General features: G+C 38.9%; 1 protein-coding gene across 12 annotated transcripts in view; it reads right to left on the bottom strand.

The window, feature by feature from the left end:
* PLEKHA5 (pleckstrin homology domain containing A5) overlaps positions 1-12395 on the bottom strand; it is a 278548-nt gene that overhangs the window by 76189 nt on the left and 189964 nt on the right. For all 12 annotated transcript variants that reach the window (XM_070754322.1, XM_070754324.1, XM_070754313.1 and 9 more), the window contains 2 exons: positions 12231-12331; positions 9615-9730 (listed from right to left, as the gene is read on the bottom strand). In XM_070754322.1, the coding sequence (XP_070610423.1) occupies positions 9615-9730; positions 12231-12331 (217 nt within the window). The remainder of the gene's footprint in view (positions 1-9614; positions 9731-12230; positions 12332-12395) is intronic.

Below are 12395 nucleotides of genomic sequence, written 5' to 3'. Positions count from 1 at the left end.
GAAGTCAGGAGGTGGGATTTCCCATGGAGGGGAGCCTCAGGGGAATCCCAGGATCACAAAAAAGGGCGCTCTGCTTGCAACAGAAGTCCGGAGGTGGGGTTTCCCAACAGCAGCAGTGGGTTTGTTAGGTGAAAAAAGTTTGTAAGAAAAGGCAAAAAAATTCCGAACCCAGGATTTGTATCTCAAAAAGTTCGTATGACGAGGGGTTCGTATCACGAGGTACCACTGTATATCTCTTTGGCACTGTAGTTCTCCTCCGTGGGACAGACCGGAAGGGGGGGCAGGAATGGGGAGATGGGACAGAACCCCTGTTAGCCAAAACTGTGTATGTGTGTGTGTGTGTGTGTGTGAGGTGTGCTGCAGAGTGCTGCCAGAGACACAACAAGCCGGTCTTTTGCTATTTCCAGACCAGCCCCGCGATCCAAATTTAAGCACCCTGCAGGCCGGACAGTTTGACACTCCTGGTCTATCTATTTATCGGTTTTTGATAGTCACACTAGTTTTTTTTACTCTTCTATGCAGACGTTTTTCAGCTATGTGATATTTGAGGGTTTTCTTGCATCCGTGTCAAATCACCTCGTAGCAACTTGATTTAGTTTTAATTCTGGGCTTTGTCTCGGCCATTCCAGAATCCAAAATCCAATTTTCCCCCAGCAATTCTTTGGCGGAGTCGCTCAAATGTTTTGAGTCATTGTCATATTGCGAAGTCCACTTTGGGTTGAGATTCAGTTTTATTGTTTCATGTTTTGTCAACGTACAATGAAAAATTCATAATGATGAATTCATAATGAGCTGCCTGGGACCAGAGGCAACAAAGGAGGCAAAAATATTTCCACTACCATGCCTGGTGAAATGCAGACTTTGGGCTTTGACAAAGAAGTCTTATCCTTGCCTTGTCTGTCCAAAAGTCCTGGTCTTCATCAAGATATTTATGAGCACTTTGATGGCCTGATATTTTTAGGGTCACCAAAGGGTTCCTTCTGACACTCCTATTCTGTACATCTAATTTGTCCTTAGATCTATTCTAAGGATAGATTTATGTACTTTGACAAGTCCCACAGAGTTAGGTCCCACAGACCTTCTCCAGGTCCCGTCAACTAGACCAGTGCTTCCCAACCTTGGCAACTTGAAGATATCTGGACTTCAACTCCCAGAATTCCCCAGCCAGCATTTGCTGGCTGGGGAATTCTGGGAGTTGAAGTCCAAATATCTTCAAGTTGCCATGGTTGGGAAACACTGAACTAGACAATGTTGCTTGGTGGGACCTAGGAATCAGCTCCCCCCAGAGATTCGTACTGCCCGCACCCTCCTTGCCTTCTGTCTCAATACTCATCTGTATTGCCAGCCTGGGGGCAATTAGACTCTAGCCCCCCTGGCCAATGAATGTATTGTATGTCATTTGATTGAATGTGAATGAGTGACTTTTAAATGTTATTAGGATTTTAAAATTTATAATTATTAATTATTATTAATTATTAGACTTGTATGCTACCCCTCTCCGGAGACCTGGGGCGGCTCACAACAAAAATATAAACAATATAAGTACAAATCTAATAATTAAAACTATGACTAAAACCCATCATCTTAAAAAACAATCAATATATCACAATCATATCCACACATAACTTTTAATTAATTAGTTAAATTAATTGGATTTTTAAATATTTGTACTATATATTGTGTTTCTCGATATTTTGTAAGCCGTCCCAAGTGCTCGGAGAGGGGCAGGATATAAATCCGATTAATAAAATAAATAAATAAAATAAATAAATAGTGATGAGAGCTCAGGGCTCAAATGCTCCCAGTTTGCTCATGCCTGTCCGTCATCTGAGAGGCGGTTGTGAAGGGAGTGTGAGGCTCCGCCCACCTGTCCAAATGCTGCCATTTGGGATCGTTTGTCTTCTGCACATGCACAGAACGCTTTGCACATGAGCAAACCGGGAGCATTTCAACCCCGTGAGAGCTACCTGTAAGACATAAGATAACATTCGAGCATTCTCAGAGATGTCTTTCAACATTTTTCCTTCTGCTCTCTGCTTCTACTTGTTGGGATTGCCTGCTTGGACAAGTTGGTGATTGCCTGGCATCTTCTCCACTTGTAGTTGATCTTCTAGAGAGCAGAAAGTTTGCTGTCCAATTGTTTGACGATTTTAAACCCCTTCCCAGACGCAGAGACATCTATAACCCTTCTGAAGGCTTCAGAGAGCCTCTTCTGATCTGAGTACACGCTTCAACAACAAAGACCAAATCACACTAATATCTGAGTTTAAATAACAGAGATTTCTCCCAGATACACTCCAACAATCTTCCTTAAAAAGGAGAGGTAATCTGATCTGTGCACCTGATTCTAATTTTAGATATCTGAGGTAGTGATAAACGCACAGATGTATTAAGTATGTCCATTTATGTTTGCATTTATGTTTGCTTAAATTACACAACCAACTGCGAAATGTAAGTGATACGTGATAATTGTAGATCATATCCTCTTCTATCTATAATTATTTGTTGAAATGGAGATCAAACATCTGTTTGTTGAAGAAGTCAAAAATTTCAAGGGAGTAAAACTTCTACAATTCTGCCTTCTGCATTTTTCTTAAAGGCAAAAGAACTCATTTTTCAAAATGGCAACATAAAGGGAAGAATTTTTTTTTAAGGCAAGGCAACTTTCTCTCCCGAGGGTGGAAAAGTATGAGTTTTGTGGCTTCTTTTTCTCTGCCAAGGAATCCTGACTGATAGAAAGCCAGATGTCTTTTTCAGAAAAATCAATCTTTAGAAGTCTCTGGTTCAAATTCCCAGTGCCAGCTGTTTCAGCATGTTAAAGGGGAACATTAATACGTTTTGAACGTCTCATGGTCATTGACATCTTAGAAATTTGGTAAAATTCTACTTATTTCCCCCCCCCCCCCCCCGAAAAACAGTTGTGGCTTTAGGAATTATAATTGAGGCAAGTATTTGCTGACTTGGTCTGTGGTGTACGTACGGTAATTGCATCCTTTTAAAACCAGCAAGAGCTGCACGGTTAGCATATTTACCCAAGAAAAACTGAGCAAAAAAGGTCAATTGCTTTAAAAAAATAAATAAAAAAATTCAGGCTCATTTCTTTTGGACTCCATCCATATTTTCTTTCTTCTTTCTGAGCTACTCTATAGTTCCAGTCTTACAATCTACCGAGTTATTGGCCTTTCAAACAATCTTTGGCTCAAGTCTTGATTTTCAAGAGCTTCTCTTTCTTTAAGGCAGTTGGTACCAGCATCAACACAATGCAGTAGAGTCAGTTGATGTTGGAAAAACATTTGGTGTCACTTTTATATAAGCTTCATTTTTGTTTTCACGTTTTCATATTGTAGATACAAGCATCAGCACTAGTACAGAATGTATGAGTCTAAAACTCTCTTTCTGAAAATGTCTTCATTTGCAATTCCCTTTGGACAAGGCATAGGTACTTCTTATATATTGATTGTTTCATTAAATACTTTTGGTCTGTGCACTGAAGGCAAAATGCACAGATTGGATTATGTTCATAAGTACTTGGGATGAATTGTAAGCACTGTATAAAATCCTTCAATGTATTTGATGGTTTATGCAGCTTGAAGGGGAGTGGTAGCTAGCCAAAACTTATTTATAGCTATAAATTAAAGCAGAGATGAAGTGCATTTTCATTTCTCACTGAAAAATTCCAAGATTTTGAGAATAGAAACTGGTACAGATTGCCTCCTACTTGTTTTGGCTTCTACTTTATTCAATCTATATCAAATAGCTTGGGTTAAAACTATACCCTTCACTTATAATGTCCCTTAATTTTAATTTCTTCCCTGTTCTTTTAGTCCATTGTTCCTTCTCTGACTGTATCATGACCCCTTTATTCACAACTTTACTTTTAACTGATTTGATTTAATCATAAATATATAAATTTATTTATTTCAGCTATTTACAATAGCTGAGAAATGCTATGAATACTGGATAATTATATAAAAAAAACCCCAACAACCCTGTAGCATGGAACCAATTTGAACGGCAGCAAATTTTCACTAATAACATTGAGGTAATTTCACTGTTGGTTGAAAGCAACAGTGCATGTTGTACCAATATTGTATGATAGCTAGTATATTATAATAGGATAATAACTGATGAAATAATTTCTTAATATAAAAGTGAAAATAACTATAATATAAAAACCAGAACTTTTTAATGGAAAAGCTAGATTTCATTTTGTAAAGAACCTATTTCAAATTATCTAAATTATAACAGAGATATAATCGGAAATATAGCCAAATGAAGATTTACTTCATTGTCTGAATGTCAGATCTATTCATTCAAAACAATGTGCATCGTTTAGTCTAAATAAGCCTCTCTGATCATTACTAAACCTGAACCTACTTATAATCAAAATGAAGAAAATCAAACACAAACATGCACAATCTCTCACTGCCAACCCACACTCAGTAAAAGACCTTGGAATACTAATATCGAATGACCTAAGTGCTAAAGCCCACTGCAACAATATCGCCAAAAAAGCTTCTAGAGTTGTTAACCTGATCCTACGCAGCTTCTGCTCAGGCAATCTCACACTACTCACAAGAGCCTACAAAACTTTTGCCAGACCCATCCTGGACTACTGCTCATCTGTCTAGAACCCATACCACATCTCAGACATCAACACCCTTGAAAATGTCCAAAGATATTTCACCAGAAGAGCCCTTCACTCCTCCACTCGAAACAGAATATCCTACGAAAATAGACTAACAATCCTGGGCCTAGAAAGCCTAGAACTACGGCGCCTAAAACACGATTTGAGTATTGCCCACAAGATCATATGCTGCAACGTCCTACCGGTCAATGACTACTTCAGCTTCAACCGCAACAACACAAGAGCACGCAACAGATTCAAACTTAATACGAACCGCTCCAAACTTGACTGTAAAAAATATGATTTCAACAATCGAGTTATAGAAGCGTGGAACTCATTACCGGACTCAATTGTGTCAAACCCTAACCACCAACATTTCTCCCTTAGACTCTCCACGATTGACCTCTCCAGGTTCCCTAAGAGGCCAGTAAGGGGCGTACATAAGTGCACTGGTGTGCCTTTCGTCCCCTGTCCAATTGTCTTTCCTTTCTTTCACCTATCATATATATTTTTTTTCTTTCATATATCCTCTCCTCTAAGTTCACTTTACCCTTATATATATTACTACATGTCTATTTTTCTTCCTATGTATTTGTGTATTGGACAAATGAATAAATAAATAAAATAACATTTACAATTGAGATTCTATGAAAAAATAACTTTGGGGAAACGTAGATTATACATATTCACTGGGACAATAGAACTATAGAGAAATATGCTATGTTATAATACAGTATTCAGACTGTATTACACAAAAAGACAGATTTGGAATAGAAATTATGAATTACTGGTTCAATATGAAAAGAGCAAAACTTTTTTTACTCCACAGTAATAATAGCAATTTTTCAGACATCAAATGATTTTTTTTAAAGACTTGAAAGGTATAAGAATAAAAAGGGGCAAATTTCAGATTCTCTCTCCTTTATACTTTAGATATAATTTTCCTTCTAAACTAGCATAAAATATGACTACATTCTGATTTACCAACTTTCAGAATGGAGACAATAGTATCTAAGTCTCATGTGAAAAGCACCACTTATTTCAGCTATTGCAAATAATCGGGGCAGTAAATAGGAAGAGCGAAAGAGGGTTGGAATTTTGTTTTGTTCTTTTGCAGTTGACATGTTCCAATTCCCAGGGCTCAGAAGCAAAGCTAAGCGAAAGCTTTCATTCTCGGGACACTAATCTTTTTCTAAAACATCACCAAGCTTAATAATACACTGCAAATAACTGAAAATAAATACAGTGTTTTAACAGAAGCAGCCAAGAATAAAATCAGGGAAAGTACATCCTATTCAAAGTAGATTGAACATCTAATTTGTTTTGCAATAAAACTACTTGCTTTGATTTGTTTGGGGCACAAAAACATTAAATATATAACAAAAATAGTAAAGTATCTTTTATTTGGGGTGAATACAATATCTAACGTTAGTTTATTATTTATTTGTCCTGAGTAACTTTGCAGTTGAGTAAGCAGAAGCTAGAATGTGAACAATCTAGGCTAACATAAATTTTCATGTACTGCCTAAACCCATGAGAACAATATTATGGATTAAATTTATGGCCTTGGTTGTCAAGGGAAAAGTCACCTTAGCTCTGTACCACCTTATTGCAAGGAATTATTGCTACATAAAACTATACTACAAAATAGGGCAACAGCCCATTAAAATCCACTTATCGCCTCTGTAATTCTTCATCCCATTACTGACAAAATGGAACCAGCTTTATTATAGCACAGAAGCTGCAAACACACAGTGGCTTTACTGTTCATGGATTTGTCAGCTTCCCAATTGCTAAAAAATGCCTGTGTGTCAGCAACAAACAACCAGACCCAGACCCATACTCGTAGGGTCTAAAATATTTACTTTATTGCTTATGGAGATTTTCAATCATCCAAGGTCAGGGTTGTCCCAAAAGTGTTTTTTCAAAAGGCAACTGGAGTTCCTTTGCTTTTTTTCCCCCTTGAAGATGTTTCACTTCTGATCCAAGGAGCTTCTTCCATTCTCAACTAAAGAACTGAAGAAGCCTCTTGGGTGAGATGTGAAAAGTTTTCAAGGAAAAACTATCCACTGTTGACATCTCCTGATTCCTAAGAGGTGCATAAGTGCACCAGTGTGCCTTCCCTTCCTAACAGTGATCGGACTCATTCGAGACAATGATGAATCCGCATACAGACGGGAAGTTGAACAACTATCCTTGTGGTGTGACCAGAACAATCTAGAACTGAACACACTCAAAACCGTAGAAATGGTGGTAGACTTTAAGAGAAACCCTTCCACCCTTCCACCTCTCACAATACTAGACAACACAGTATCAACAGTAGAGACCTTCAAATTTCTAGGTTCTATCATATCTCAAGACCTAAAATGGTCACCTAACATCAAAAACATCATCAAAAAAGCACAACAAAGAATGTTCTTTCTGCGCCAGCTCAGGAAGCTCAAACTGCCCAAGGAGCTGCTGATTCAGTTCTACAGAGGAATCATTGAGTCTGTCATCTGCACCTCTATAACTATCTGGTTTGGTGCTGCAACCCAACAGGACCGACACAGACTTCAGAGGATAATCAGAATTGCAGAAAAAACAATTGCTGCCAATCTGCCTTCCATTGAGGACCTGTATACTGCACGAGTCAAAAAGAGGGCGGGTAAAATATTTACTGACCCCTCGCATCCTGGACACAAATTGTTTCAACTCCTACCCTCAAAACGTCGCTACAGAGTACTGCACACCAAGACAACTAGATACAAGAACAGTTTTTTCCCGAACGCCATCACTCTACTAAACAAATAATTCCCTCAAAACTGTCAGACTTTCTACTAAATCTGCACTTCTATTCTACTAGTTTTTCTCATCATTCCTATCACCCATTTCCTCCCATGTTGACTGTATGACTGTAACTTGTTGCGTATATCCTAAGATTTTTATTAATATTGCTTCTTCATTGCTTATTTGACCCCTATGACAATCATTAAGTGTTGTACCACATGACTCTTGACAAATGTATATTTTATTTTATGTACGTTGAGAGCATATGCACCAAGACAAATTCCTTGTGTGTCCAATCACACTTGGCCAATAAAAATTCTATTCTATTCTATTCTAATGTTTCTCTTGTACTAGGATCATTTATATAAACACTGTTATATCTTTGTATATTACCAATACTTACTTGACGAAATGAATAAATAAAGTAAATAAATAAATAAAAATAGTCCAGTTGCCTTCTAAAAAAGCACCTTTGGGATAATTACTTTATTGATCTCTGCTTATAATTTTATTTATTTATTTATTCATTCATTCATTCATTTATTTGATTGATTGATTGATTGATTTGTATGCCGCCCCTCTCCGAAGACTAGGGGCGGCTAACAACAATAAAAAAGACAATGTGAACAAATCTAATATTAAAAATAATCTAAAAAACCTCAATTTAAAGAACCATTCATACATACAAGCATACCATGTATAAATTCTATAAGCCTAGGGAGAAGGGAAAATTTCAATTCCCCCATGCCTGACGACAGAGGTAGGTTTTAAGGAACTTGCGAAAGGCAAGGAGGGTGGGGGCAACTCTGATATCTGGGGGGAGCTGGTTCCAGAGGGTCGGGGCCGCCACAGACAAGGCTCTTCACCTGGGTCCTGCCAAACAACATTGTTTCCTGCATTGTATAATGCAGGAATCTCCTGTAAACTGTGAGCTTTTGCCTGGGAAAGTCCAGATAAGGTATTGGGGTGTCATCAGAGGTTGCCCTCCTTTCAACTGGGACAGCTGCTCTCCATCAATCTGCACCAGAAGTGGGATTCAGCAGGTTCTGACCAGTTTTGGAGAACTGATAGTGGAAATTTTGAATAATTCAGAGAACTGGTAAATACCGCCTCTGGCTGGCCCCGCCCCCATCGATTCTCTGCCTCCCAAGTCTCAGCTGATCGAGAGGGAATGGAGATTTTACAGCAGACCTGGGCAAGATGTGGCCCGAGGGCCGGATGTGGCCCGCCCGCTGTCTGTGACCAGCCCGCGGAGGTCGGTCCAATTTTTCTAGATAAGAACCAGATGTTCAAGATATAATATATAATTATATATATAATATATAATATTTATTTATTTGTTTGTTTGTTAATTAATTTATTAAATTTGTATGCCGCCCCTCTCCATAGACTCGGGGCAGTTTATAATATATAATTATAATTTCAAATTATAATATAATTAACTCAGTTCTATCCAATAATACACAGTATTGGGTAGAACTGAGTTAATTATATGAGTTTGGCCCCCTAAAACCATCCCAATTTCTCATGCGGCCCAATGGCAAAATTAATTGCCCACCCCTGTTTTACAGTATCCTTCCCCTGCCATGTCCACCAAGCCATGCCCGGAATAAAATATTTTGAATCTCACTACTGATCTGCAGTATGAGTCTCCTAAAACCAACTTTATAGAAAGCCTTGAGAGAGGACCAAGCGGAAGTTGGTGCTTACCACCACTACAGGTACGATGCGCGCACAGCTCCGTGTCGCCACTGTGCACGCGTGCGTACGGCGAAGCAAAAAAATTACCAAAATTGCATCTTCTAGCAAGATTTTGCTTCCTGCGCATGCGCAGAAGCAAAATCGCGCCGGGGCATGCGCGCACGCTGGCGACACAGAGCTGCGTGCGCAGTTCCATTTTCGCTAGCGGTACGTAGTGTGGCTCATACCGGCTAGCAAACCAATACTGGAGATGACACATCATTTTCATTTTCCAGTATCCTTTATTTTATTTATTTATTAAATTTGTATGCCGCCCCTCTCCGTAACCTTAAGGTGCACCTCGAGAGAATCAGCTTAAGTAAACTTCGATGCTACTTTTTTAAGGTCTTCAGGAAGCTAATAAATATGAGAGTTGGTCCCCCCCGCCCTTCCTAGTTCAGAACACATCTCTTCACAATATGTAATCAAGGACGGAAACATCACTGGCTGACTCTACGGGGCTGTCAACTTACATTACCTTTTCACAGGCTCTGTCTGTACAAGAGCTGCGTCTATCATGGCTTTCATCCATAACTCCATTTCCTTCCCTGTATCTGTGCAGAAATAATAGGTCCTCATGTTTGGATGAGCTGCCTGATTGGAAATGACACGGACATTTTGTGGGGAGAAAGGTACAACGTTCTGTAAGACGGGGAAAAAAGAAGGTGGGAGGAAAATCAAAGGCCATTACTGGTTTCCTTAATTTAGTAATTTATCGGTTTCAAGATTTATGCAAGCCGCTGCTAGAAACTCATCCCACTGAAACTAATACAATACTATTCATCATCGTGCTCATCTTCTAAGGCAATTATACTCGAGGAAAAGCACATTAGTATTAAATTTGGAAGGCTTGTTGTTGTTCGGAGCCCCTGCAGAGCTTCTAAATGATTTCTATCAATTATAGAATAAATATTATCTGCCGGCATCTGGTATGCACAGATGACAGAAATGGATTAGCTGGGATAACCCGAATCGGGGTTGGCAGGGGAATAGGAGGACGGGACAGGAAGGACATAGGAAGTTGCAAATACATACTCACCCGTTAAAATATGAAGCTTGATTTTACTCATCGCCAAGAACCGCCCAAAGTAGTTCAAATCCAAGAAACAAAATGTGAAAGGTCAGGACATTTTATAGAAAAGGCGTCAATTATGCACATATAAAGAAGAAAATGCGCCTTGTAAAACATACACTAACGAAAGCAAGTCAGATATGGGGAAAAGACCAGCCTACCACTAGATTTTGGGACTAATTTAATTTGCATGGCTGAATTCCAGGTAATCCAGAGATCCGCGTTATCTCCACCCTACCGGTCTTCCGGAAAGCCGTTAAGACCTGGCTTTTCCGGCCGACCTAGAAATTTATATTATTGTTATTATTGATTTTTATTATTAGATTTTAACTGTTTTTATTGTTGTTGTGTTTATTCCGATTGTTAGCCGCTCAGAGTCCATTTGGAGTGAGCGTCATATAAATACAATAAATAAATGAAATATATAAATAAAATAAATCTTCGACTTACGACCACAACGAAGCCCAACATTTCTATTGTTAAGTGAGACATTTGTTGTGAATTTTGTCCCATTTTACAACCTTTCTTATTTATTTATTTATTTATTTATTTATTTATTGATTGATTGATTGATTGGATTTGTATGCTGCCCCTCTCCGCAGACTCGGAGCGGCTAACAACAGTGACAAAAAACAGCATGTAACAATCCAATACTAAACAAGTTAAAAAAAACCTTATTATAAAACCAAACATACATACAAACATACCATGTGTAAATTGTAAGGCTTAGGGGGAAAGAATATCTCAGTTCCCCCATGCCTGACGGCAGAGGTGGGTTTTAAGAAGCTTACAAAAGGCAAGGAGGGTGGGGGCAATTCTAATCTCTGGGGGAAGTTGGTTCCAAAGGGCCGGGGCCGCCACAGAGAAGGCTCTTCCCCTGGGTCCCGCCAAACGACATTGTTTAGTTGACGGGACCCGGAGAAGGCCCACTGTGGGACCTAACTGGTCGCTAGGATTCGTGCAGCAGGTGATAAGTAAATCACTTCAGCTGACAAGTTAGTAATCCGTTTGTTATCTGGCTACCCCACTGACTTCGCCAGTGAGAAGGTCGCAAAACGGGATTTTGAGAATTTTGATCACATGACCACAGGGATACTGCAAAATGATCATACGTCACTATTTTCAGTGCCATCATGACTTTGAATGCCCACTGAACGAAAGAAAGGTTGTAAGTTGAGGACTACCCATATATTCTTAGTTAGTTTAGCAAGACTTTCCGTCTGCAAGTGTGGAGCAATAAAGGAAACTGTTCAGAAGAATAACAGCATGTTTATCCAAGGGTCAACAGCTTCAGGAATTATGGGTGTGGGAAAAGAATAACTTCATTAAAAAGAACATGCATATTGGATGAGGAAACTATATGGAGCAGGAAGAGGAAGTAACGAGGTTGCAAAGACAACGCTAATTAGAATCTCTGACAAGTAGATTGCTGTGAGCCACCCCAAGTCTACGGAGAGGGGCAGCATACAAATGTAATAAATAAATAAAGTATTAAAGATAATGCTCACAAGTTATGCCAGGTTGAAATGTTGGTTTGGTTTTGGTTTAATGTGTTACAGATCTTTTAAATCTGCGTTATTGAATAAGCAAATTGTCTGCATAAAATGCATTTATTTCCCGAGCAATCTATAAAAGTCTTGTGCTGAAGTTGCAGGAGTTCTGCAATCAAATCAAATTATCATGTTCCTTAGTCGGTTAGAGTGGAAAGGAAAAACATACACTCTGATTTAATGAGCAAAACGCCTGTGCGGGCATTCTGTTTCAGAAACTGTTCTGAGTCCCTTTCTTTTAATTCATGTGTTCACAATTATATTCCATGGAAATAAAAAAAGGAATAAAGATAAAGGTTCCCCTTGCACATATGTGCTAGTTGTTCCCAACTCTAGGGGGCGGTGCTCATCTCTGTTTCAAAGCCCAAAAGCCATTGGTGTCCGAAGACGTCTCCATCGTCATGTGGCCGGCATGACTAAACACCAAAGGAACACAAAACACCACAAACGCGAAGTTGAAGAATATTCTCACCTTAAACGCGTATTTGCGGTTGATGTGATCCTCAGAAGAAAGCATAGCGACCTGAAAGCTCGGAAGAAGTATGCTCCCTAATATTCCTTCTTCCTTTTCATCTGCAAAAAAATATAGAAAAATAACAGGTAAAAGAAGGAAATTGTTATACAGTGTAAGAAAAAA

Source organism: Erythrolamprus reginae, chromosome 6, assembly GCF_031021105.1.
Source record: "Erythrolamprus reginae isolate rEryReg1 chromosome 6, rEryReg1.hap1, whole genome shotgun sequence".
In the NCBI taxonomy this organism is placed as follows: domain Eukaryota; kingdom Metazoa; phylum Chordata; class Lepidosauria; order Squamata; family Dipsadidae; genus Erythrolamprus; species Erythrolamprus reginae.
This window is presented reverse-complemented; position numbering and strand designations above follow the sequence as displayed.